Raw genomic sequence first — 27,120 nt, 5'->3', positions numbered from 1 at the left:
ATTCATTTGAAAATCCCCCCAAAAACAACCAGTCTATCAGATCTTTCAGCACTCTGACAGAGTTAACACCCTTGGGGCAGCAGGTAGCCGAGTGGTTAGAGCTTTGGACTAGTAACCGAAAGGTTGCTAGATCGAATCCCCAAGCTGACAAGGTAAAAAATCTGTCGTTCTGCCCCTGAACAAAGCAGTAACCAACTGTTCCTAGGTCGTCATTGTAAATAAGAATTTGTTCTTAACGAGGCAAGTCAGTTAAATAAACTTTTTAAAAATCAAGACGAGTTGACAAAAATTGCTTTTTTCTTCATTTAAGTGGTATACAAAGTAGCAATAATTTTTCCTCAGTTGCTTTGACTCGAAAACCGAATTTGAAATCATTGGAATCAAAATTCCTATTTATCAGGAAAAGAGAGATTTTAGAATTTTAAACACTTATCTGGACAGTTTGAAATGTGGATGCTCTGCTCCAGGCAAGGGCATTTCCAGGCATACAGCTTTACCTTATACAATTCCACTAAACATGATTAAGCTTTAAAAAGTGCAACTAGAAAAATAAAGTTTCCCTGTCGGACAAGAATTGTCCCGACTTGCAAGAATCCCTGTCGAGCAGACATCTATATTGGAGTGCAAGACCATTCATGTTTACAACTGATAAATGGGCCTAAAACTAGAGAGATGTACAATTACCCTGGCATTGTAAACAAAGCAAAACAAAAATGGATAAACATACAACACAATTTTATTAGGTTGTGCATTGTAGAGTATCAAGGCACTGTATTTCCTATGCATAAAACATTATTTGGATATAGAACATAGTGAACTGTCTATGAATAGACAGTTAAGTGAAAACAATAAATAAACATACAGGTTACATAAAACATAGCCTAGGCAGTTGCTAGTGGGCTTCATGGATCTTCACTTGGTTTCATTCATAGGTGTTTTGGCTCCCGAATGGCACAGCGGTCTAAAGCACTGCATCTCAATGCTAGAACCTCACTAGACACCCTGGTTCAATTCTAGGCTGTATCACAACCGGCCGTGATTGGGAGTCCCATAGGGCAGCGCACAATTGGCCCAGCTTCGTCTGGGTTTGGCCGGTGTAGGCCGTCATTGTAAATAAGAATTTGTTCTTAACTGACTAGTTAAAAAAAGATGCCATTTCAACATTCTTAACTAATTCTACCCTGACTTAACTTTGAAAACTTATCTCCAGCTATAAAAGTTGTTTATGTAAAAACATTGCTGTCCTGAAAGCGCAAAAAAATGTGTGAAAGCAATCAGTAGTCATAAAAAAGGTGTTGCTTAACCTGGGCTGATGTACTTAAGAGGTCTATCTGGCAGCATGATCGAGTAGAAGGGAGGTTGGTTGTCATGTTCAGTGTTGCCAGCAGTCTGTGTCATGACATGGTTTTATGTGTTGCTGCTACAGCTCTCGACATAGCTGGGAGGAGCCTCTGTAACAGAGGACAGCGGATATTAGTTAGCAGACAGAGACATTATTACACAAGACCCACCTAACTACATGAGGTCACGGCAAAACTTACAAAGCAAAGGCATAACTGTCTAAGGTGTGGCAATTAGACTCATTCATAATGGATATTAGCCAAGATTTTCAAACCAGCCACAACTGATACATTGAGATGACAATACTAGAAACACCTTACCCAAATACTAATATCAAACTGTGCAATAAGACAACTTTGAGTAAAAAGTAAATAGCATTAGCACCGCCAGTCACTACAGGAGTGTAAGACTGACCATGTGGGAGTGTTGAGGTGCTGTACTCTGGAGGCAGGAGTGGGTAGAGGGTAGGCTTGGGGTTGGTACTGCCCTCAGAGAAGAATGGGATGGTGGCCCCTGTGGACACACAGAACAAAGGTCCCGTTGGGTTTGTGGCGTCACTCTGGGGCTGGTTCTGGGAGAAGGTGAGGCCTGGGGCATAGCTGAAGGCACTGGGGGAGACAGTGGCCTGAGAGCTCAAGACACCAAGCTGGGAGTGGCTCTCAGTTGGGAGGGCCTCGGTCACCTGCCCCCTGGCATCCATGACCAGATAGTCCATCTCAGCTGGAGGGGCACTGGGGGAGGTAGTGGAGACTCTGATTCTGGGAAAAGGTTTTGGGGCTGGGTGGGGGGAAGGGCGAGGGGTAGTAGGAGTTTCTTGGTCTTGGGAGGATGGCTCAGAGCGTCTGCTGTTTTCTAGCTTGGTAGGGTTTACGGAGGAGCGAGAAGGATCGGTGGTTGGAGGAGGGGGTCTGGAGGGTCGTGCTGACGTGGTATCCACTGAGATGTTTCCAATGTGGATGGGCAACAAAAACGAAGCCTCAGGAGATTTCAAAGAGACCTAAAGTACCAGGGAGTAGAGGAGAAGGTATTATCAAAACATGGGTGCTAAACTGTAGACCAAAGGGTTTCACTGTAGAGGAATGTTATCATGAAGAGAAAAGTTGCTTACTTGAATAAAGTATTCCATGTTTATTAGACCACAGTCAGCCAGAGATGACTGGGGCAGAGGAGGTACAATAATCTGCTCATTCCACTCAGCCTGTTTGCCAGCCTTCACCCCAGCACCCTCCACCTGCACTAAAGTCCTCAAGTCAATGGTAGGCTTCTTTGTCTGGTAAGTTACTTTCTGTTGGAGATGAGCACACAGAAATAGGGTAGATAATGTTTGAGTGACTAAAATAAAGCAATCCCTTTATATCTCACCTACACATTGAGACAAGAATTACCCCATTGCAGCTTTATAGCACCATTAACACAAGCACACTTTGTTGAAACACTTCCCTTAGCCTTGCTTTATTTCAAGCACTGAAGACCAGGTCAGTACTCTATACCTGAATGAGACAGGCTACCACAGTCCCTGTGGTTTTCCCAGACTGGTTGTGGATCTCTGTGGTCAGTTGGATGACCTGACCAGGTGTGTAGCCCTTCATGTCACTATGGGCCTTCAGCACCACAGTTCCTGTCTTTACCCCCAGCAGGTAGGTGAACTTCTTAGTAACGGAAGATGAACTACGTCCCTGGAAGCAGGTGGGAAATATAAAGTTAAGACCAGATTCACCAATGTCTGAGGTTTGGATATCTCTGATAAAGTGAAAAGGTATCAAATCAGCCAGGGAAGCTCTCACATGGATGTCAGGTACATCATTGAGGTTGAGGAGATTCAGCAGGTAGAAAGGCTTCTCCACCTTATAGTCCTTAGAGAAGCGAGGAGTGTCAATGAAAGCCCTCACTCTGTACATAACTTTTCCATAGTTTCCTTCAAAGGATGTGGGAACAGAGGCTATATGGGAATGGAATGAATAGTTATTTAGCACAGGATGTCTTTTCACGGTGGCAAGAATAGTGGCAACACAAATGGCCTGTATCTAATTGTTTTACAATTGAAAGACGGTGTACATTGAACAGCAGATGCAAGTTTCAAATCAGAACGGACAGTTGAGGACCGGTTAGGTTGGTTTGGGTTTCTGTGGTATGGATCACCTACATTGTTATGAAAGATAGCTTTGTCAGAGTGAAAGTGAATCCCTTCTCAACTGGACAGGCAGTCTGTCGGTCAGTCTGACAGATCTTAACAATAAGTAATGAGCGGAGGGTGTATGATGTTATCATAGGGCTCCTCTCCCTGTGAGCTATAGCATAGATAAGGCAGAATGTGATATAGTTCATATAATGATCATTTCCTTAGCATGCAAAGTGTAACGGTCCAATAATCAAGTGTCATACTTTGAAACAAAAAAGAGAAGTAGGCCATAACAGATTGTTAGTATGAATGACCATGAGACAAAACATAAGCGAGGAAGCCATGGTCATACCAGTACAGAGGATAGTATAACAAAGATAACAGGTGGCTTGAAACAGCAGGTGAAATTGGGAACTAAGCAGTTCAGCTAACACATCTCGGGGTATCAATGCTCTCAGTCCCTACCATACTAGTCAACAAGGGGAAAAGGAGGCTAATGAGTTAATGACAAGGGCACAATCTCAACAAACGCATTAAAATGGTTCATTACAGAATTGTTTAATACAGACATCAAACTTTTGACTGGTTGTGACACCTACTCATGCAAGGGTTTTTCTTTATTTTTACTATATTGTACATTGTAGAATAATAGTGAAGACATCAAAACTATTAAATAACACATATGGAATCATGCAGTAACCAAAATAAATTGTTAAACAAATATATTTGAGATTCTTCAAAGTAGCAACCCTTTGCCTTGACAGCTTTGCACACTCTTGGCAGTCTCAACCAGCTTCATGAGGAATGCATTTCAATTAACAGGTGTGCCTTGTTAAAGTACATTTTATGTGACTGAGCCAATCAGTTGTGACAAGGTAGGGGTGGTATATTGAAGATAGCCCTATTTGGTAAAAGACCAAGTCCATATTATGGCAAGAACAGCTCAAATAAGCAAAGAGAAACGACAGTCCATCATTACTTTAACACATGAAGGTCAGTCAATACGGAGAATTAAGAACTTCAACGTTTCTTCAAGTGCAGTAGCAAAAAACATCAAGCACTATTCTGAAACTGGCTCCCATGAGGACCGCTACAGGAAAGGAAGACCCAGAGTTACCTCTGCTGCAAAGGATAAGTTCATCAGAGTTACCAGCCCACATAAATGAGTCAGTTCAAGTAACGGACACAACATCAACTGCTCAGAGGGGACTGCATGAAATCAGGCCTTCATGTTCAAATTAGAGGTCGACCAATTATGATTTTTCAACGCCGATACCGATTATTGGAGGACCCAAAAAAAAGCTGATACCGATTAATTGGCCGATTTTTCCGCTGTATTTATTTGTAATAATGACAATTACAACAATACTGAATTAACACTTATTTTAAGTTAATATAATACATCAATAAAATCAATTTAGCCTCACATAAAATGAAACATGTTCAATTTGGTTTAAATAATGCAAAAACAAAGTGTTGGAGAAGAAAGTAAAAGTGCATTATGTTCCATGTAAGAAAGCTAACGTTTAAGTTCCTTGCTCAGAACATGAGAACATATGAAGGCTGGTGGTTCCCTTTAACATGAGTCTTCAATATTCCTAGGAAAGAAGTTTTAAGTTGTAGTTATTATAGGAATTATAGGACTATTTCTCTCTATACGATTTGTATTTCATATACCTTTGACTATTGGATGTTCTTATAGGCACTTTAGTATTGCCAGTGTAACAGTATAGCTTCCGTCCCTCTCCTCGCTCCTACCTGGGCTCGAACCAGGAACACATCGACAACAGCCACCCTCGAAGCAGCATTACCCATGTAGAGCAAGGGAAACAACTACTCCAAGTCTCAGAGCGAGTGACGTTTGAAACGCTATTAGCGCGCACCCGGCTAACTAGCTAGCCATTTCACATCAGTTACACCAGCCTAATCTTGGGAGTTGACAGGCTTGAAGTCATAAACAGCGCAATGCATTGCGAAGGGCTGCTGGCAAAACGCAGTAAAGTGCTGTTTTGAATGAATGCTTACGAACCTGCTGCTGCCTACCACCGCTCAGTCAGACTGCTCTATCAAATCATAGACTTAATTATAACATAATAACACACAGAAATACGAGCCTTTGGTCATTAATATGGTCGAATACGGAAACTATCACGTTTATTCTTTCAGTGAAATACGGAACCGTTCCGTATTTTATCTAACGGGTGGCATCCATAAGTCTAAATATTCCTGTTACATTGCACAACCTTCAATGTTATGTCATAATTACGTAAAATTCTGGCAAATTAGTTTGCAACGAGCCAGGCGGCCCAAACTGTTGCATATACCCTGACTCTGCGTGCAATGAACGGAAGAGAAGTGACACAATTTCACCTGGTTGATATTGCCTGCTAACTTGGATTTCTTTTAGCTAAATATGCAGGTTTCCATTTTTTACATTTCCATTTTAGTCATTTAGCAGACGCGCTTATCCAAAGCGACTTACAGTAGTGAATGCATACATTTCATGCATTTTTTTTGTACTGGCCCCCCGTTTAAAAATATATACTTCTGTGTATTGATTTTAAGAAAGGGATTGATGTTTATGGTTAGGTACAGTCGTGCAACGATTGTGCATTTTTCGCAAATGCGCTTTTGTTAAATCATCCCCCATTTGGCGAAGTTGGCTGTCTTTGTTAGGAAGAAATAGTATTCACACAGTTCGCAACGAGCCAGGCGGCCCAAACTGCTGCATATACCCTGACTCTGTTGCAGAGGTGACACATTTTCCCTAGTTAAAAGAAATTCATGTTAGCAGGCAATATTAACTAAATATGCAGGTTTAAAAATGTATACTTGTGTATTGATTTTAAGAAAGACATTGATGTTTATGGTTAGGTACAAGTTGGAGCAACCTTTTTCGCGAATGCGCACCGCATCGATTATATGCAACGCAGGACAGGCTAGATAAACTAGTAATATCATCAACCATGTGTAGTTAACTAGTGATTATGATTGATTGTTTTTTATAAGTTTAATGCTAGCTAGCAACTTACCATGGCTTCTTACTGCATTCGTGTAACAGGCAGGCTCCTCGTGGAGTGCAATGTAAAGCAGGTGGTTAGAGCGTTGGACTAGTTAACCGTAAGGTTGCAAGATTGAATCCCCGAGCTGACAAGGTAAAAATCTGTCGTTCTGCCCCTGAACAAGGCAGTTAACCCACCGTTCCTAGGCCGTCATTGAAAGTAAGAATGTGTTCTTAACTGACTTGCCTAGTTAAAAAATATTAATTAAAAAAATAAAAAAATAAAAAAGGCAAATCGTTGCCCAAAAATAGTGATTACCGATTGTTATGAAAACTTGAAATCGGCCCTAATTAATCGGCCAGTCCGATTAAATCGGTCGACCTCTAGTTCAAATTGCTGCAAAAAAAACACTACTAAAGAACACCAATAAGAAGACTTGTTTGGGCCAAGAAACACAAGCAATGGACATTAGACTGGTGAAAATCTGTCCTTTGGTCTGATGAGTCCAAATTTGAGATTTTTGGTTCCAACCACCATGTCTTTGTGAGACAGAGTAGGTGAACGGATGAGCTCCACATGTGTGGTTTCCACCATGAAGCATGGTGGTGTGATGGTGTAGGGGTGCTTTGCTGGTGACACTGTCAGTGATTTATTTAGAATTCAAGGCACGCTTAACCAGCATGGCTACCACAGCATTCTGCAACAATATGTCCTCCCATCTGGTTTGTGCTCAGTGGGACTATCATTTGTTTTTCAACAGGACAATAAACCAACACACCTCCAGGCTGTGTAAGGGCTATTTGACCAAGAAGGAGAGTGAAGGAGCGCTGCATCAGATGACCTGGCCTCCACAATCACCCAACCGCAACCAAATTGAGATGATTTGGAATGAGTTGGACCGCAGAGTGAAGGAAAAGCAGCCAACAAGAGCTCAGCATACGTGGGAACTCCTTCCAGACGGTTGGAAAAGCATTCCAGTTGAAGCTGGTTGATAGAATGCCAAGAGTGTTTAAAGCTGTCATCAAGGCAAAAGGTGGCTACTTTGAAGAAAATAAAATATATATGTATATTTTGATTTGTTTAGCACTTTTTTGGATACTACATGAATCCATACGCGTTATTTCATAGTTGACGTGTTCACTATTATTCTACAATGTAGAAAATAGTCAAAAGAAAAACCCTTGAATGAGTAGGTGTGTCCAAACTTTGACTGGTACTGTATGTATGTATGTATGTATGTATGTATGTATGTATGTATGTATGTATGTATGTATGTATGTATGTATGTATGTATGTATGTATGTATGTATGTATGTATGTATGTATGTATGTATGTATGATCTAATAATGAAACATTTATGAACTACTTATAGCCCTTCTATAAGGGAAAGGGAGATACCTAGTCAGTTGTACAACTGAATGCATTCAACTGAAATGTGTCTTCCGCTACCTTAAAACCTGTTGGGGCTAGGGGGCAGTATTGAGAATTTTGAAAAAAATATGTGCCCATTTTTAACTGCTTCCTACACCAACTCAGAAGCTAGGATATGCATATTATTGTTCAGGTTTGGATAGAAAACACTGAATTTTCTAAAAATGTTTGAATGGTGTCTGTAAGTATAACAGAACTCATATGGCAGTCAAAACCCTGAGACAAATTCTGACAGGAAGTGGATACCTGGTGTTGAATTACCTTTAAGCCTATGCCATTGAAACACACAGGGGCTTATTAATCATTGAGCACTTCCTATGGCTTCCACTAGATGTCACCAGTCTTTACTAAGTGGTTTGAGTCTTCTACTGTGAGATCTGACCGAACAAGAGCCTTGGAACGGTGGTGGCCGATAAGACTCTGGCGCGCAAGTTCATGTTGGGTACTCTCGTTCCAATATGTTTTAAAAGAGAATGCAATCGTCCGCCTTGAATATTATTCATGTTCTGGTTGAAAAAGGCCCTAATGATTTATGCTATACAACGTTTGACATGTTTGAACGAACGTAAATATTTTTTTCCCCCTCTTTCATGAAGAGAAGTCCGGCGGGCGTAGTTCATGTGCTAACAACACGGAGCTTTTTGGACATAAATTATGAGCTTTTTCGAACAAAACGATATTTGTTATGGACCTGGGATTCCTGGAAGTGACATCTGATGAAGAGAATCAAAGGTAATGGATTATTTACATAGTATTTTCGATCTCTCCAACATGGCGGTTAGTCTGTATCGCAAAGCGTATTTTTCTGTGCGCAGTGCTCAGATTATTGCAAAGTGTGATTTCCCAGTAAGGTTATTTTTAAATCTGGCAATGCGGTTGCGTTCAAGAGATGTAAATCTATAATTCTTTGAATGACAGTATAAATGTTTTACCAATGTTTTCGAATAGTAATTATTTAATTTGTTGTGCTGATTGACTGGCGGTATTGGAGGGAAAATATTTCCTCAACGCCATAGTAAAACGCTGTTTTTGGATATAAATATGAACTTGATAGATTTTTTGTTCTAACATAATGTCCTAGGAGTGTCATCTGATGGAGATTGTCAAAGGTTAGTGCATAATTTTAGCTGGTTTTCTGCTTTTGGTGACGCGTGTCTTTGCATTGACAAAACATTACACACAGCTATTTTCAATGTACTGTCCTAACATAATCTAACTTTATGCTTTCGCCGTAAAGCCTTTTTGAAAATCGGACAACGTGGTTAGATTAAGGAGATGTTTATCTTTCAAAGGGTGTAAGATAGTTGTATGTTTGAGAAATTTGAATTATGACATTTAATTGTTTTCAAATTTGGCGCTCTTGATATTTCACCTGTTGTTGATAGGGTGTACCAGGGGTGGGACGCTTGCGTCCCACATAGCCCATAGAGGTTAACATAAATTGTTACCTCAACCTCATGGCCACGAGTAAGTTATTTTAGAGGCTCACATCAATTACTCTGCCAATGTGCAGTCATTTGTAGCGCAATTTCCATTCTAGACACATGCAAAGGTCCCCATGGTAATCCACATCCTCAATCATTAATGTAGAGATTCAGGAAATGGAATTGTACTACATTTCTCATATTACTTCTGCTGATAATGAACGAGCCATGTCAAAACTAAAGTATCTACTCACATGCCAGGACATGTCTGATTATAAAATGTGAGGAAAAAACAATTTTAAAGAACGTGGTGCACAGATCTGCAAAGCTCCATCACTCAGCGGCCTTACCTGGAATGAGAAACTTGAATGGAAAACTGTGATCTCCCCGTTTCAGGGTTCCTGGGAGACAGGAAGAAAGATAAGCACCAGATCAGCTGGCTGGAAAACATTCTGTCCATTAACAATGTCTGTTGTTCCTGTTCTATGAATCACATTCAACTTTCAGGGTAGAAGGGGAAGCTCTCAGAATAGGGATGAAATGTTTGTTTACCTCATCCTTCGTGCATATGTAGGTGATAAAAGAAAATCATTACAAAAACAACGACCTACTGGAAGGTGTGTACGTGTCATTTCAAAGGAAATAGTTACAACATAACTGAAGTGTCAGTAAGAAGTGGAAAAGGGAGGTGAATGTGGCCTATAACTAAAGGTGAGCAGGTAATGACCCAGTTGACGGCACCTTTATCTGCCACAGAGAGCGTGCTGCTGAAATACTGCTCTTCCACCGTCCAGGCTGTGTCATTGCTCTTGCTGGTGACACCACAGAAGCCTTGGCAATTCACTTTGATATCTGCAGGAATAATACACAGAACTATTAACTTCACAAGAAAGTACGAACTTAAGGTCCCTAGATTGTTTGTATCTGCCATTTGTTTGGCAGATGCAGACCACAGCAATCAATTATTCACAGGCCTTTGAGGAGCGTTTACATTGAGGGATATTCTCCTGCAAACACGTAACATGTCACACAGAATATATTCTTAAAAACCAAACTCAAATAATGAGGGATCCTAAAACAAAGACAAACAAAACAGTTTCTGGTGTGACGTAAAGCAACACACTTGAACAGTTTGTTTTCTTATGTGAGTCACATACCTGGCAGTGAAACTCAAAACACACCAACGTCACACAAGCCAATAGGGCAGCAGGTAGCCTAGTGGTTAGAGTGTTGGGTCAGTAACTGAAAGGTTGCTAGATCGAATCCCCAAGCTGACAAGGTAAAAGTCTGTCATTCTGCCCCTGAACAAGGCAGTTAACCCACTGTTCCTAGGCCGTCATTGTAAATAATATATTTTTCTTAACTGACCTGCCTAGTTAAATAAAGGTTAAATAAAAAAAAGAAACAAAATGAGCATATCAATTAAAGGGTGCTAAATGGGAGTCCTAGAGGGGATTGGAAACAGCTCTTGGTCAGTAGTGGGTTATGACCAACATTAATTAATAGTTCAATCAATCATAATTCTGGATGGAGCACAATAACACTGACAGTCCTGGAGAAGGACAGTAAAGTAAAAACAAATAAAAAAAACCCAGAGGAAGTATAAAATTCAGTACTCTGATATTCTGCTAAATATTAAGGCTAAATTATACAAGTTAAAGTTAAAAACTTAACTTCCCATAACGACAATCGTATAACGTTAAAACAATTATACTTGTTAAGAGCATGTTGATGATTGTGGGGGCTGTCTTGTTAGACTTCAGTGCAGCTTTTTACATTATTGATCACAGTCTGCTGCTGGAAAAACTTGTGTTATGGCTTTACACCCCCTGCTATAACGTGGATGAGTTACTTGTCTAACAGAACACAGAGGATGTTCTTTAATGGAAGCCTATGAAATATAATCCAGTTAGAATCAAGAATTCCACAGGGTAGCTGTTTAGGCCCCTTGCTTTTTTACATTTTTACTAACGACATGCCACTGACTGAGTAAAGCCTGAGTTTCTATGTATGCGGATGACTAAACACTATACACGTCAGCTACTACAGCGACTGAAATGACTGCAACACTCAAAAAAGAGCTGCAGTTAGTGTCAGAGTGGGTGGCACGGAATAAGTTAGCCCTAAATATTTCTAAAACTAAAAGTATTGTATTTGGAACAAAACACTCACTAAACCCTAAACTAAATAATGTGGAAATTGAGCAAGTTCAGATGACTAAACTGTTTGGAGTAACATTACATTGTAAACTGTCATGGTCAAAACATTGATGCAGTCAGTAGTAGCTGAGATGGGGAGAAGTCTGTCTATAATAAATCAATACTCTGCCTTCTTAACAACACTATCAAGAAAGCAGGTCCTACAGACCCTAGTTTTGTTACACATTGACTACTGTTCAGTCGTGTGGTCAGGTGCCACAAAAAAGGACCTAGAAAAATTGCAATTGGCTCAGAACAGGGAGCACGGCTGGCCCTTGGGTGTACAGAGAGCTAATATTAATAATATGCATGTCAATCTCTCCTGGCTGAACGTGGAGGAGAGATTGACTTCATCACTACTTTTATTTATGAGAGGTATTGACATGTTGACTGCACCGAGCTGTCTGTCTATACTACTGGCACACAGCTCAGACACCCATGCATACCCCACAAGACATGCCACAAGAGGTCTCTTTACAGTCCAAGTCCAGAACACACTACAGGAGGCACACAGTACTACATAGAGCCATGACTACACGGAACACTATTCCACATCAAGTAACTGACGCAAGCAGTAAGATTAGATTTAAAAAACAGATACAAAAAAACAAAAACAAAAAAAAAACACCTTATGGAATAGCAGGGACTGTGAAGCAACAAACATTGGAACAGACATGCATACACATACGATAACATAAGCACTATACATACACATGGATTTAGTACTGTAGATATGTGGTAGTGGTGGAGTAGGAGCCTGAGGGCACACAGTATGTTGTGAAATCTATGATTGTAGTATTGTAATGTTTTAAAATTGTATAAACTGCCTTAAATTTTGCTGGACTACATGAAGAGTAGGTGCTGCTTTGGCAGCAGCTAATGGAGATCCATAATAAATACAAAGATCCACTTTACAGAGCCTAGAAATGTGATATTGTTGAGTACCACCTGTTGTGAAAATCAAATGTGAAGTCCTCACAACAGGTCAGATAACCAATACTGCGGTAACTTGGGAAGGTTATGAAGTTCTTAAGACATCAGTTAACAGAGCAGCCAGTGACACTGTATTCTGTATCTAAATGCATGACTCAAGCTGCTACAGCCTGATCTGTTTTTCCTGACCTGGAATGTAAACAAACCGGAGCTTTAACACAAGACATTGAGCCGAAACACCCATGACACAAAACATCGTCGGTGTTTTAAGAGGGCAATTTAGTTCTCATGTTCAATAAGGTTCCGAGAAAATGTATCTTCAACTATGTGTTTTACCATGAACATATTTTTGGGGGTTGTTCTTTAACTCCACCTACTGTCTAAACAGCAGTGAAATATATATGACTACCTCAAAACATGTTTGATCACCCCCAGTGCAATTTTGATGAATGATTTTGTTGTACTATAACAGGTGATAGGGATGAGGGTTACCACCAGCTGTTAATAGCTATTTGATACTTGGGACAGCCCTTTGAGATCCTTCCTTTCATTAGGCACACAGATAATGTCCCATTGAACAATGTTATATCCTACCACACACACACACTCAGCTTGAGTTTATCATTGCCCCTTCTATGCGTGCCAATAAATCCTTGGTATAAATGTTAATAGCGAGACAAATCTTGTTCGTTTTGTTTTACTTTTAAGATATGGTAAAATTACAACAATTTAAGTTAGTCAACAGACCCCAAAAATAAGTCCAATTTGCCTCTGACAACACAAATGAGACTGATCGCCTTGTTTTTTCCCCCTTCAAAACACACATCTAAAGAAAGTGTCTATTCGAGTAAAAGCCCCCCCCAAAAAAAACATGATACAAGTCAGTCTACCTGAATTCTTTACACATTAAGTTATTTGTACACGTTCATCACCTGAAAATAATAAAAATACAACAAAAATGCAATGTAGGCTACTGTAAATAAAAACGTGTCACAAATCACAATTGCATAACCATTGTGTTTGCTTCAGTGGAACCCTAACGCTACTTCCTTGTCCGAAGAGACGACAAATTCACGACAGGTGAGTTAGCAATGATTGTTAAATGGTGACGTTTTCAGAACCCTACCTTTACATAGCAAAGCTTCGGTGGTTGTGATTTTCAGAGTGCCTGAAAGTGACTCTCCAGGACTATAAACAACTTTATTGTCTTTAAAAGTAATGTCGAATTCTTGGAGTTTTCCCATGTTTTCCACCACGAGAAGCTGGTACCGACGTCTCGATCACCTGTGCGCACTACGCAGTAGCGTCGTTTTCTTCCCTGTCCAAGTTGATCCGCCGTGACGTCACTAACAGGAAACACATTTTTATTTATATAGCGTCTCGTATTAAATAAAAATTAAACAAATATATCTCACAAAATGTATCTCACATATCTCAGTTAAATACGTATTTAAATGTTATGCATGTGTCCTTTGTACTGTAAACAAAATATCATAGATTATTTTTCAATGGTTAAATCCATTTGAATTCAATCACTTTTTGACAGCATCCCTTTTGTTTAAAACAAAACTTCCCAGAAGTGGTCAGAAAGTGACTTTTTGGACCGGAATTGGATAAAGGTGCTCAAAGTTGACCCATTTTGCATATCTCACGCTAGCATTAGACATCCACGTCTTCATCACTGGAAAAGATAAACGTTTGATATCATTAACACGTTTCTTAATAAACATTGTAATTTTTTACCTTTTACGTCAATTATCTATAAACGTGTAAACTTTAAGTAGTCGCATATGTTGTGGTTTAGACGCTATTTTACATAATCAGAGTTTTTTTTAATGTGCCCCCATTGGTTGAGACACATGCTCTTGATTTCAAGGTGGGCGTCCGTTTAATCATAGAAATATAATTCATAGAATGGACCTCTCCCTTCATACCACTGCAATTAGTCCCTTACCTCTTCAAACATTCAACCTCCAGCTGTGTACCACCTCTAGCACCAGGGTCAGCGCACTCTGAAATGTTGTTTTTTGCCATCATTGTAAGCCTGCCACACACACTATACGATACATTTATTAAACATGAGAATGAGTGTGAGTTTTTGTCACTACCCGGCTCGTGGGAAGTGACAAAGAGCCCTTATAGGACCAGGGCACAAATAATATAATAATAATCACAAATTGTGCTCTTTATTTAACCATCTTACATATAAAACATTATTTGTTAATCAAAAATGGTGAATAACTCACCACAGGTTAATGAGAAGGGTGTGCTTGAAAGGATGCACATAACTCTGCAATGTTGGGTTGTATTGGAGAGAGTCTCAGTCTTAAATCATTTACAGAGAATCTACTCTCATATAGGTACGTGGTTGCAAAGGGCATCCATGTCTTAACAGCGCGATTTGCCAAGGCAGGATACTCTGAGCGCAGCCCAATCCAGAAATCTGGCAGTGGCTTCTGATTAAATCCAATTTTCACAGAACAGCCTGTTGCAATTTCGATGAGGCTCTCTTGCTAAAATATCGGTGAGTGGACTGGAGGCAGGGCATGAAAGGGATAATGAATCCAGTTGTTTGGGTCATCCATTTCGGGATAGTACCTGCATAATTGCGCACCCAACTCACTCAGATGCTTCGCTATATAACATTTGACATTGTCCATAAGCTTGAGTTCATTTGCACACAAAAAAATCACACAATGATGGAAAGACCTGTCGTCCTTGTAAATGCAGACAGAGAAGAGCTCCAACTTCTTAATCATAGCCTCAATTTTGTTCCGTTCATTGAATATAGTTGCGGAGAGTCCCTGTAATCCTAGATTCAGATCATTCAGGTGAGAAAAAAACATCACCCAGATAGGCCAGTCGTGTGAGAAACTTGTCATCATGCAAGCGGTCAGACAAGTGAAAATGATGGTCAGTAAAGAAAACTTTAAGGTCGTTTCTCAATTTAAAAAAATGTGTCAATACTTTGCCCCTTGATAACCAGCACACTTCTGTATGTTGTAAAGGCGTTAAATGGTCACCGCCCATATCATTGCATAATGCAGAAAATACACGAGAGTTCGGGGACCTTGCTTTAACAAAGTTAACCATTTTCACTGTAGTGTCCAAAACATCTTTCAAGCTGTCAGGCATTCCCTTGGCAGCAAGAGCCTCTCGGTGGATGCTGCAGTGTACCCAAGTGGCATCGGGAGAAACTGCTTGCACACGTGTTACCACTCCACTATGTCTCCCTGTCATGGCTTTTGCGCCATCAGTACAGATACCAACATGAGCAGCAGCTACTTTTGGCTACATACGGACCGTTAGTGGAATTCCTGCGAGAGAGTAACTGTTAATGTGATTGGATGTTAATTATTTGATTAGGCTACCTGTATTTAACATTATGTTATTTCGCTGAACACTAGATAGTTTAATTTTATTTTTGGCAGGGAAACAAGGCTACTTAGGCGAGAAAAAAACCTCACCTAAATATTTGGCCCTGTTGGAAAATATAAATGGACTGTTTGAAAATGTGAATAATGTATTTTTTTTATAAAAAAAAATGTGAATCACATTTTATTTGGGGTACACCCAACAGCATTGCGCGTACCCCTGGTGAAAATGGGGTACACATTTAAGAAGAAAGAAATTATAAGATAGTTTGACAACCGTGTTTGTAAGCTTTTAAATGATAAACCTCAACTGTTTATCTTTTCCAGTGATGAAGACATTGATGTCTCAAGGCACTATGGAGTTTGCAAAAAGGGTCAACTTTGAGCACTTTTATCTCTTGAATGTTTTGGCATTCAAGTCAAAAAAGTCACTTTCTGAGCACTTATACAATGGTCAAATACACTACATATACAAAACTATGAGGACACCCTTTCAAATTAGTGGATTCGGCGATTTCAGCCACACCTGTTGCTGACAAATGTATAAAATTGAGCACACAGCCATGCGATCTCCATAGACAAACATTGGCAGTAGAATGGCCTTTCTGAAGAGCTCAGCACCTTTCAAAGTGGAACCATCATAGGATGCCACCTTTCCAACAAGTCCGTTTGTCAAATGTCTGCCTTGCTAGAGCTGCCCCAGTCAACTGTAAATGCTGTTATTGTGACGTGGTAACGTCTAGGAGTAACAACGGCTCAGCCGCGAAGTGGTAGGCCACACCAGCTCACAGAACGGGACCGCTGAAGCGTGTAAGGTATAAGAAACCTCTGTCCTAGTTTGAAACACTCACTACCGAGTTCCAAACTGCCTCTGAAAGCAACGTCAGCACAATAACTGTTTGTCGGGAGCTTCATGAAATGGGTTTCCATGGCCGAGCAGCCACACACAAGCCTAAGATCGCCATGCGCAATGCCAAGCATGGAGCAGTGGAAATGCGTTCTCTGGAGTGATGAATCACACTTCACCATCTGGCAGTCCAACAGATGAATCTGGGTTTGGCGGATGTAAGCAGAACGCTACCTGCCCCAATGCATAGTGCCAACTGTAAAGTTAGGTGGAGGAGGAATAATGGTCTGGGCTGTTTTTCCTGGAAGGTTTCATTCAAATCAAAAGGGGTGCTGTCAGAAAGTGATTGGAGTAAATCCATTTGAATTCCATGTAATTTTCATACATGAAATTGAAATTGGCTAAGTAAAATATTGTTTTTGGTTACAGGACTGAGACAAATTAGGGTGTCTGATATGCCTGCTGTATGGATAGTCAACACTCCCACCTTTAGTGAGTTTGTGAAATGACAACTATAGACAAATAGAGGTACATTTTCTTTTAATCCGGATTTTGAACAGGTATTGACCTCATACATAATTATTTTCTCAAATAAAAGCAAAGGTCAAAGAAACAATAATTACATTACAAAATATGATAACAATTCATACACAAGGAAAATAAAAAACAATTATTAGTTTAACAGTTACAAAGTTGACCCAATATGACCCCATCCAGATAATTATCAATGAGACATGAATATGAAACAGAGAAAGCAGCATACGGTACATAGAACGCGATATATTCAATAATATTGCAGTGTAATTGATAACCTCTCTGTCTCCGACTCACTCAAAGCTCTGTTGTACTTCTTTGAGTGTTCATCCGACCCACACTGAATGATCCAACCTGAAATGCCTTTCTAAAAGTCCGGGACCCAAAACAATACAGCAGAGGATCCAGGCAACTATTGACACCTGCCAGGATGAAGGACACATAATATGCCGTATCCAAATGTCGAAGCATCGTACAAGCTTCACTGTATTTGTTTACCACTACCCCTATTGTCCGCACTAAATTGAGTGGTAGAAAGCAGAGCCCAAATATCACTAAGCAGATACCTATCATCCTCTGTGATTTGACCTTAATGGCAAGGCCCCTGGCTGAGTTGATATTGAGTTGAGACACTGAGTTTGCCATGCGACGATAGCTTTCTGCCGCCACTGAGAAAGGCAGAAGGAATCCTAAGATGAATAAGAAGAAGTTAATGACAAAGTAGACATCTGTCAGATCATGCTGATGGATGGTCAGACATTGGGTTTTATCTCCCTCCTTACTGGGTGGAAGAAGGAAAGTTAGGACAAGAGCTTCTACTAGAAGCAGCAACCAAACTCCACCACATAACTTCCTTACAAATTCATTTTGTTTCATACGGGAGCTTTTGTTGAATTGGACAACCACCACATAACGATGAATGCTAATGAGCATGAGGAACAGGATGCTGCCTAAGAAGTGTGCACTTAGAAGGGCAATCTTGAATACACACAGTAACGGTCCAAATGTCCAGTTGCTGCCGTTGGTTAAGTATAAAGCCATCAGGGGAGTTGCAGGGGTGCCAAGGGCATCACTCAGGGCCAAGTTGAACTGCAGGGTGGTACCAGAGCTCCAATGTGGTATATGGAAACAGAAGACCCACAGACTGAAGCTGTTGAGGAGGAAGCCAACCACAAAGACCAGGATTAGGATCACAGGGATGGAAACATGTTGGGATTCCACTGTACAGAGCTCAGTGTTACTGCTGTTGGCTGGGATGGTGGTTATGTCAGCATTTCTGTTTGCTGGGATAGTGGTCAGGGACTGGAGGGACATGGAGGGTGACTCTGTGCTGGTCATCTTGAGAACAAATTGATGTAGAGTGGAAGTAGACATTCTTAAAACACCTTTGAAGGAAGAATTTATGAAGAGTAATATTTAGGATGGGAAAATGATCACCCCCAAAATATATCAAATTGTTGTTTCTCATTTTCATGCATTTAAACAATTTTATTGTATCTTGCAACACTTCATAGAGTGATGTCAATGGATGCTATTGCATTTCCCTTTTCCTGTGTTGCCACATTTTCTTGCACTGCCTCTCAACAATTATATCTCATAATGGTAAGATTGTCTAAGAATATCCAGTTCACAAACCCAGGTACAGATCTGGATTTAAACAATAAAATCTGAATGTGAGTAAAGGTAGCCTAAAACTAAACATTTATGAACCATGATATTAAGATCAAGACCGCAATTCTCAATTTATAACTGTATTTTGTTAACAGTAAGCAAATATGTGTATCTCTCTACCATCTGCCTTTGTCAGAGACAACCTGCTATTATAAACCCATAAGAAGAGAGACCTTACCAAGCCTTGTAAAGTATTACATCAGTCACAGTTGCTGCTCTCAGAATGGGGCAGTGTGAGAACCTCTTCTCACAACACCTCTAGTGACTTCCTGCATGATGCGGGGAAAGTAATGACACGATTTTACTGAAAGAGGAATTTAGCATTTTCTTCATCAGCAATGCAATCATCAAGCCACAAAAAATTACTTTAAACAAAACCATACAGTAAAACGGACTAAAATTGACTTATTATAAATTAAGACTGTGGAAAAAATCTTCCTTTTAAAATGCATACAATATACAATTGAATTAGTTTAAAGCAGAGCATGTTTTGCTTTACAATTACAGTATGCCATATGACAGTATCTAATTATATTATAACATCAATAAAATAATACATTTATGATCACTCGCAGGTAACTTTCAAAATAAAGGAAACACGAACATAAAGTGCGTTGGGCCACCACGGGCCGACAGAATAGCTTCAATGTGCCTTGTCATATATTCTACAAGTGTCTGGAACTCTATTGAAAGGATGCGACACTATTCTTCAATGAGAAATTCCATAATTTGGTGTTTGTTTGACGGTGGTGGAAAAGTCTGTCTCAGGCTATGCTCCAGAATCTCCCATAAGTGCTCAATTGGGTTGAAATCTGGTGGGTGACTGACCGACTGACTAGCCATTGTTGCCAAAATAATAGGCAACTGGGCATTTCTATACATGACCCTAAGCATGATGAGATGTTAATTGCCTAATTAACTCAGCAACCACATCTGTGTGGAAGCACCTGCTTTCAATATACTTTGTATCCCTGGTTTACGCAAGTGTTTCCTTTATTTTGGCACTAACCTGTACATTCTTTCTTCACAGGTCCCATGTCAATGTTATAGATACTATTTATGTAAAAAAGAAAAAGACACTGAGCAAACACAATAAGCAATGAGCCAATGTGATTATACTACTATGAGGTTCCTTATTCAAGACGTGTTCGAATGCTGGGTGTGGATGTCTTCTAAGACAATGGAGGGAGAATCAATAGCAGTATCATAGATCTGGTCATTTGTGGCCGGGTCTTCTTTAAACTTGACATCAAATTTTCTCAGAGACCTCTGAATAGCCTTGACAAAGTTGTGTGATCCAAAACAATAAAGCAATGGGTCCAGGCAGCAGTTTGCTGCAGCCAAAATCCAGGAGACATAGTATGCAGTCTCCACCTGCAGGAGAAGACCGCATTGTTCTGGAAAGTACTTCTTTAATATGACAGCCACAGTTCGTATCACGTTCAGAGGCGTGAAGCACAGTGCAAATATCACCAGACACATGGCCACCATTTTACGTGACTTGGCCTTTATATCACGGCCCTTGGACATGTTGATATTGATGCGAGACATTGATCTTGCTAGCTGAACATAGCAGGTCACTGCCACTGAGAGAGGCAGCAGGAACCCAGGGATGAGCATAACGAAGTTGAGGGCGAAGTAGACGTCAATGTATTTTTCCTGATGAATGCTGAGACATTGTGTGCGGTTTCCCATTGGGCTTGTGTTTAATAAGAAGAAACAGGCAATCCCCTTAGCCAGCAAAACCAGCCAGACTCCAGCACACAGATTCTGAACAAACGCCTTTCGTTTCATACAGGAGCCCCTTTTAAACTGGACAACTGCCACGTATCGATGAATGCTGATGAGTGTTAGGAACAGGATACTGCCATAGAAGTGAATGCTCAGCAAGGCAATCTTCAGCTTGCACAGAAAAGCTCCAAAGGGCCAGTGGCTACCCATAACAAAGTATGTTGCCATTAATGGTGCAACTGGTGTGATAACAGCGTCACTGACAGCCAAATGAAACTGCAGGACAGTACCAGAGCTCCACTGTGGTATACGGCAGCAGAAGACCCACAGACTGAAACTGTTGAGGAAGAAACCAACCAGGACAACCAGGAGGAGAAAAACAGTGATGGAAACATGTTGGGGTTCCACTGTACAGGACTCAGAGAGACTGCTGTTGTCCAGAGGCAACACGAATGGAGACACTGTGCTGTTCATTTTAGGATGGGATGTATGGGGTATGCAGGCTATTAACATTCACCTTAAGAAAAAATAGAGCAAATTGGAATGGATTACTAGTCAGACCACAAAGAAACTGTGAAATGGTACATATTTTGTTTTAAAAAAAATGATGCAGACATTGTGTGTTACATCCTTGTTAATTCTTATAAGGTGGTCAGTGTAGTCAGACTGTAGAACTGAAAGCACATTAAACAGGATGTAAAACTTCGAAATGAAGTGAGAACAGATCTCACCCCAAGTCAACTACTGCAAGGACATCACATCTGTCACAGAATAGAACTCTGATTTAAAGTATAACCATATTTGAAAATTAACATTCAATCAATATGCACAATATATGATTTAAAGCAACTTCAAGCTTACATACACTCCCCTCCATATTTTAAAAAAGTGTTTACATTTGGCTCCATACTCCAGCATTTTGGATTCAACATTTTAGCCTAACTGTCCAAAAAAACACAAGGGAAGTGTAACTGAACACAACTGTGAAAGGTTTATCAGAATCCAATTAGTTGCAGGTTAAAATATCTATACACAATGACACTTTTAAAGGAAAATACTGCATTATGGAGAAGCTTGTGATCATGATGAAAGGTCACAACATCTACTTTTGAGTAGGCTACTTACTTAAGCTCGGGCTTGCAGTCCATCAGTGGGACAAGACCTGAATGACAAACTAGTTATAACTTCCCCTGACTTCTATATGAGGATATGGTCTGCTGTAGTCGCACACAACCATGATATGTAATATATACAGGCAGAAGCAGAATTGGTCTTTCTCATAATCACGTGTTGAAGCACATATATGGGCTAGATCAAATTATTCTTCCTGTGTGGTTATACGAGTCAAAACCCCCAACCTTATTATAGCCAGGTTGTGAAACCACTTCACCGAATGCTTACAGTACATGCTTGAAATCTTATTATAGCATTTTCAAATAAGGACATAAACTTTGATATTCAAGACCACCCCCAGTTGGCCTTGTCATTGTGTAAAACTTGGAACAGTTCTTGAGTAATGATTTAAATAAACAGTTAACATTTTTTTATTAAACAAATGTTTAACATTTATTCTATCTTTATTTTATGTCTTTCCTATAAGTCCAATCACTTAGATTTGTTGTATTCTATTTTGAGTCTAATGTCTTGAAATGCTAAGAACACTAAGAATAGAATCAGTATTTCTACATTGTGAATTCCAAATTCTTTACTTTGTCCAATTACCATAGCAATACCAAGGAACTTTAAATGAATAGGTGTCGCTATGGTAATTAGACAAAGAATTCACAAGAATGCAGCAATAATGGTTATATTATTAAGATTTGAGACAAAATATAAAGACTAAGTTTGTTCATTCTGTATAATCATGTAGCCTACCCACTATAAAGACACATTTGTAATTTTTCTCACATTCAATGCTTTGACAGATAAAAAATGTCCAGCTTGGGGAAACTCAAACAAACCACTCCACTGGCACCAGAAAAAAGCTCTGGAACACCCCTGGATTTTGTGCAATGCATTGGTAAAGCACTGCTACAGCCCAGGTCAGAAGTAGCCAGACACAACAACACAGCAAGACGGACTCCAAATCAAGTGAGAAGAAAACAAGTAGGGGGATCATGATGCCAGAGGCACTAATTTGCAAATCATCTGACATTTAACTGTTTCAAAACTATAGCCATGTCTCTTCCTCTGATATTCTTTTGTTATGCAGATAAGATATACTATCAGAAGCAGGTCAGCATGCTTCAAGTCATCCTCAAAGCATGAGAACACATCAATGCTTTCCATTGATCCACGGTAGGCTAGCAACATTGTACATTCTATTAGAGACTAACAATCACACCAGATAAAAAGATAATAATGCTAGAGATGTACATTTGAGAAGGCCTATGCAAGTCTGGCCAGACACATGACGTAGTGTGAGACAGTAATTGGAACTGATACGATCACCTTTCCAGTTGTAACAGTTACTTGGAGATGTGTGATGTCGGTTCTTTACGATGAGTTCAGGGTTCTTTATGATGAGTTCTTAGTGTTCCATTGTAACAGGTCGGGGACAGTCAATGTGGACAAGTGGAGTCAAAGTGAGCTGTCTGAATGGGACATCAACAGGATCCGCAGTGGTGGCGGCAGGATTTTTTCACTGGGGTAGCTATGAGGTAGCTTGTTCACTGCATAGGGGTGGATTACATGCACACACGCGGTCACGTCCGTGAAGTGACGGAGAACGATGTCGACCTCGACCACCAAATATCTTCGAATCTACATATGTACTCAACGTGTCATTGAAAATCATGTCAGGGTTTGCAAGAAACCAACTTAACTCCCAAACAACAGCCCTCCATTACTCCAACGCCAATTATCTTGGGTTCAATATTTTACAGCTAGTAGCCTACTGTTATAGCTATAGGAAACAACACAGCTATCTGCAAATCTTTAGCTACTAGCTAATATTTACAACTTTGCAAAAAGTCAAGTGCAACAATTTTGAAACAATAGGACTCGGGTTGTAAAACAGATCAATGGTCAGATACACACACATCCAGATTTAAACTACTTTAGCTAGCGATTTAAAAGATCTGACTCTGGATCAGGGGATAGCTACAAGCACATTTTACAAAGTTCAAAGACATGCCAATCAGCCAGATTTTTCAACCAATCAAATTCAAGAGATTCAGTCAGAGCCAATGAGGAGGCACGGTGTTATGTAGGCTGGACCCTGAGCAGTCAGAGCTCGTTTATGAGAACAGGATTTTGAGGGACAGAAAAATATAGACTCATTATATATATATTGAAATTAAAACATTATTCATTTCTTTCTTGGGGGTGCTAGCCCTATTTTTGACGGCACTTCAGCACCGTCTTGCCCCGGCCCAAAGCCGCCAATGAGGATCAGGAATTCCCGAATGTCCAAGCCTTTTAGAATACCAAGCGCAGCATCACGGGTGAGTTGACTCTTGCTAACACAAACTCTTTCATGAGTTTCGAGGGGAAATTGGAAAGATAACATCTGTGTCTCTTCCTTCAGAGTGCCAATGTCTCACGGGTAACCACTGCTAGGACCCAACGCTTACATGATTTTAAGACCGACACACTGCAGGACAGCCAGAGTCAGCTCAGAGCTGATACCAGCCTAAAGAGCATTGATCTTGGGCAGCACAGGAAATCAGTCCATGTGAGGAATGGTGGTTTGAAGCCTTTGAAACCTGTTGGCGCACAGAGACCAAGTATATTCCAGTGTACTGGCATAACTCCAGGTAAAGTCACATTGTTCCTGTTCTTTCATTTAAAACTGAGCATTCTTCAGACTTTCTACTGTAACCATTGATAAAACATTTAGTTGTTCAAGACTGTTTCACCTTTTGTTATGTGATGATAAAAATCACATTTCCTCCTTAGACCCTACGAAGAATGTGCGAGAGAAATACCACCAGGGTGACAACACGGCTCCTGTGTTCAAGCGCTTCTATGAGGTGATGCTTGAGGAGCCACAGAGGAGACGTCAAGACAGGCAAAGGCAAGCACTGACATTTCCTCGACAACTCTGTCAGTTTGTTTGGCTCGCAGGATTAGCTAACTGGTAATATTCACTTTCTCTCAAACATGATATCATTGTTTCCCTCCTATAGATCTGCCCACACATCAGGAACATTTGGAGGTCACATGGATGATGAACACCTAGAGACCGCTACATCAGGTTACTGCCTGGAGGTCCCTAGCTGCTCCCCAAACACCCTGCAGCTTCAGCTAGAGGGCCTGTGTCTGCAGGGGGAGTGGGGCCAGCTGGGTGGGGATAAGAGGTGTAGCTCACTACCTACAAGTCACCCAGTAAAAGAGACTTTCTTCAAGAGTATGGTATCAAATGACTCCCATAAGGACGCAGGGTGTGCGAGTGGCAGGAAAATAGAGGACACAAGTAAAGAGGACAGTTCGAAGGACACAGCAGACCCTTTCTTCATTAACAAGTGGGATCCAGGCCAGCTTAAAGTCACCTTCACACTTAAAGACTCAAATGAGCAGATGATAAAGAGCGGCCTCCAAAAGCCATCCTCTTCCTGAAACTCAGCAAGAATCGACTCCATATTCTTTATAGTGGTCACTTGACATCAGTGGTGGAAAAAGTACCCAATTGTCATACTTGAGTAAAAGTAAAGACACCATAATCGAAAGTGACTTAAGTAAAAGTGAACATCACCCAGTAAAATACTACTTGAGTAAAAGTCTAAAAGTATTGGTTTTAAATATACTTAAGTATCACAATTAAAAATTATTTCAAATTCCTTATATTAAGCCATACAGACAGCACCATTTTTTACATTTACGGACAGGCAGGGGCACACTCCAGACATAATTTACAAATTGACCATGTGTGTTTAGTGAGTCCGCCAGATCATAGACAGTAGAGACGACCAGGGGTGTTCTCTTGATAAAGAGCGTGAATTGGAGCCTTTTCCTGTCCTGCTAAGCACTCAAAATGTAACGTGCACTGTTGGGTGTCAGGGAAAATGTATGTTGTAAAATGTACATCATTTTCTTTAGGAATGTAGTGAAGTAAAAGTTGTCAAAAATATAAATAGTAAAGTACAGAAAAAAATACTTAAGTAGTACTTAAAAGTGGTGTAAGTAAAAATACTTTAACTTTACACTGCTGCTCTACATTGTGAGGTCTGAGATGAAATTAAAAGGTCTGGCTGCTATAGTTTCAACATACTGTATGTCTGATATTTTAAATCCTGTATGAGTCATTGCTGCCCTTGACAACTTCCATTTTTTATACTATTTTTGGACTTCAAGATACACGACAAGGTCAAAAGTATGTGGACACCTGCTCGTCGAACATCTCATTGCAAATGAATGGGCATTAATATGGAGTTGGTCCCCCCTTTGCTGCTATAACAGCCTCCACTCTTCTGGGAAGGCTTTCCACTACATGTTGGAACATTGCTGCAGGGACTTGCTTCCATTCAGTCACAAGAGCATTAGTGAGGTTGGGCACTGATTGTCATGTGGGGACTGAAATGTGACTGAAGTAACACAAACATAGACACAGGCATACAAACACATAACATACGCACTATAAACACATGTACACATGGACTTTGTGTTGTATATATGTGGTAGTGGAGTATGGGCCTGAGGCCACACAGTGTGTTGTGAATTCTGTAATGAATGTATTGTAATGTTATTAAAATTGTATAACTGCCTTCATTTTGCCGGACCCCAAGAAAAGTCACTGCTGCCTTTGCAGCAGCTAATGGGGATCCATAATACAAATGCTGAAACAGGAAAGGGCCTTCCCCAAACTGTTGCCACAAAGTTGAAAGCACAGAATCGTCTAGAATGTCATTGTATGCTGGAGCGTTAAGATTTCCCTTCACTGGAACTAAGGGGCCTAGCCCGAACCAGCCCCAGACCATTATTCGTCCTTCACCAAACTTTACAGTTGGCACTATGCATTCGTGCAGGTAGCGTTCTCCTTGCATCCGCCAAACCCAGATTTGTCCGTATGACTGCAAGATTGTGAAGAGTGATTCATCACTCCAGAGAACGCGTTTCCACTGCTCCAGAGTCCAATGGCAGCGAGCTTTACACCACTCCAGCCAACCCTTGGCATTGTGCATGCTTATCTTAGGCTTGTGTGAGTCTGCTTGGCCATGGAAACCCATTTCATGAAGCTATCAAAGAACAGTTATTGTGCTGACGTTGCTTCCAGAGGCAGTTTGGAACTCGGTAGTGAGTGTTGCAACCGAGGACAGACGATTTCTACACGCTTTAGCACTCAGCGGTCCCGTTCTGTGAGCTTATGTGGCCTACCACTTTGCGGCTGAGCTGTTGCTGCTCCTAGACGTTTCCACTTCACAATAACAGCACTTACAGTTGACCGGAGCAGCTCTAGCAGGGCAGAAATTTGATTAACTGACTTGTTGGAAAGGTGGAACCCAATGACGGTGCCACGTTGAAAGTCACTGAGCTCTTTAGTAAGGCCATTCTACTGCCAATGTTTGTCTATGGA

General features: G+C 40.5%; 4 protein-coding genes across 6 annotated transcripts; 1 reads left to right on the top strand and 3 right to left on the bottom strand.

Annotated features, from left to right (window-relative positions):
* Window positions 1-293: 293 nt before the first annotated feature.
* Window positions 294-13,773, bottom strand: LOC115164719 (arrestin domain-containing protein 1). Its single transcript, XM_029717473.1, has 8 exons — window positions 13,576-13,773; window positions 10,060-10,170; window positions 9,669-9,719; window positions 3,126-3,280; window positions 2,832-3,017; window positions 2,450-2,626; window positions 1,756-2,338; window positions 294-1,451 (listed from the first exon to the last, which is right to left on the bottom strand). The coding sequence occupies exons 1-8, from the start codon at window positions 13,691-13,693 to the stop codon at window positions 1,408-1,410; spliced, it is 1,425 nt and encodes a 474-aa protein (XP_029573333.1). The 5' UTR covers window positions 13,694-13,773; the 3' UTR covers window positions 294-1,407.
* Window positions 13,774-17,193: 3,420 nt separating this feature from the next.
* LOC115164717 (2-oxoglutarate receptor 1) lies at window positions 17,194-23,107 on the bottom strand. 2 transcript variants are annotated; one of them, XM_029717469.1, is made up of 2 exons: window positions 23,058-23,107; window positions 17,194-19,144 (listed from the first exon to the last, which is right to left on the bottom strand). In XM_029717469.1, exon 2 carries the CDS (start codon window positions 18,576-18,578, stop codon window positions 17,502-17,504), a length of 1,077 nt encoding a protein of 358 aa, XP_029573329.1. In that variant the 5' UTR covers window positions 18,579-19,144; window positions 23,058-23,107; the 3' UTR covers window positions 17,194-17,501. The 2 variants fall into 2 exon arrangements, with proteins under 2 accessions (XP_029573329.1, XP_029573330.1); XM_029717470.1 differs by lacking the exon at window positions 23,058-23,107 and having other exon boundaries at window positions 17,194-18,589; window positions 19,054-19,481.
* Window positions 19,872-22,408, bottom strand: LOC115164715 (P2Y purinoceptor 2). Its single transcript, XM_029717468.1, has 2 exons — window positions 21,732-22,408; window positions 19,872-21,123 (listed from the first exon to the last, which is right to left on the bottom strand). Exon 2 carries the CDS (start codon window positions 21,117-21,119, stop codon window positions 20,013-20,015), a length of 1,107 nt encoding a protein of 368 aa, XP_029573328.1. The 5' UTR covers window positions 21,120-21,123; window positions 21,732-22,408; the 3' UTR covers window positions 19,872-20,012.
* LOC115164718 (uncharacterized) lies at window positions 23,067-25,813 on the top strand. 2 transcript variants are annotated; one of them, XM_029717471.1, is made up of 5 exons: window positions 23,067-23,255; window positions 23,941-24,052; window positions 24,136-24,364; window positions 24,507-24,624; window positions 24,737-25,813. In XM_029717471.1, the coding sequence occupies exons 1-5, from the start codon at window positions 23,092-23,094 to the stop codon at window positions 25,164-25,166; spliced, it is 1,053 nt and encodes a 350-aa protein (XP_029573331.1). In that variant the 5' UTR covers window positions 23,067-23,091; the 3' UTR covers window positions 25,167-25,813. The 2 variants fall into 2 exon arrangements, with proteins under 2 accessions (XP_029573331.1, XP_029573332.1); XM_029717472.1 differs by having other exon boundaries at window positions 23,205-23,266.
* Window positions 25,814-27,120: the final 1,307 nt, after the last annotated feature.

Source organism: Salmo trutta, chromosome 27 (assembly GCF_901001165.1).
Source record: "Salmo trutta chromosome 27, fSalTru1.1, whole genome shotgun sequence".
Taxonomy (NCBI): Eukaryota; Metazoa; Chordata; class Actinopteri; order Salmoniformes; family Salmonidae; genus Salmo; species Salmo trutta.
Note: the sequence above shows the minus strand (reverse complement) of the source record. Positions and strands in the feature narration are given on the sequence as shown.

Bases quoted from the DNA above. Each gene is read 5' to 3' on its own strand.
- LOC115164715 (XM_029717468.1), bottom strand. From the start codon at position 21,119: ATGTTAATAGCCTGCATACCCCATACATCCCATCCTAAAATGAACAGC.
- LOC115164719 (XM_029717473.1), bottom strand. From the start codon at position 13,693: ATGGGAAAACTCCAAGAATTCGACATTACTTTTAAAGACAATAAAGTT. The intron at 3,018-3,125 runs GTGAGAGCTTCC...ACCTGCTTCCAG, and splicing joins ATGATGTACCTGACATCCAT to GGACGTAGTTCATCTTCCGT. The intron at 2,627-2,831 runs GTATAGAGTACT...CATCTCCAACAG, and splicing joins TGGTAGCCTGTCTCATTCAG to AAAGTAACTTACCAGACAAA.
- LOC115164717 (XM_029717469.1), bottom strand. From the start codon at position 18,578: ATGTCTACTTCCACTCTACATCAATTTGTTCTCAAGATGACCAGCACA.
- LOC115164718 (XM_029717471.1), top strand. From the start codon at position 23,092: ATGTCGGTTCTTTACGATGAGTTCAGGGTTCTTTATGATGAGTTCTTA. The intron at 24,053-24,135 runs GTGAGTTGACTC...CTCTTCCTTCAG, and splicing joins TACCAAGCGCAGCATCACGG to AGTGCCAATGTCTCACGGGT. The intron at 24,625-24,736 runs GCAAGCACTGAC...TCCCTCCTATAG, and splicing joins AGACGTCAAGACAGGCAAAG to ATCTGCCCACACATCAGGAA.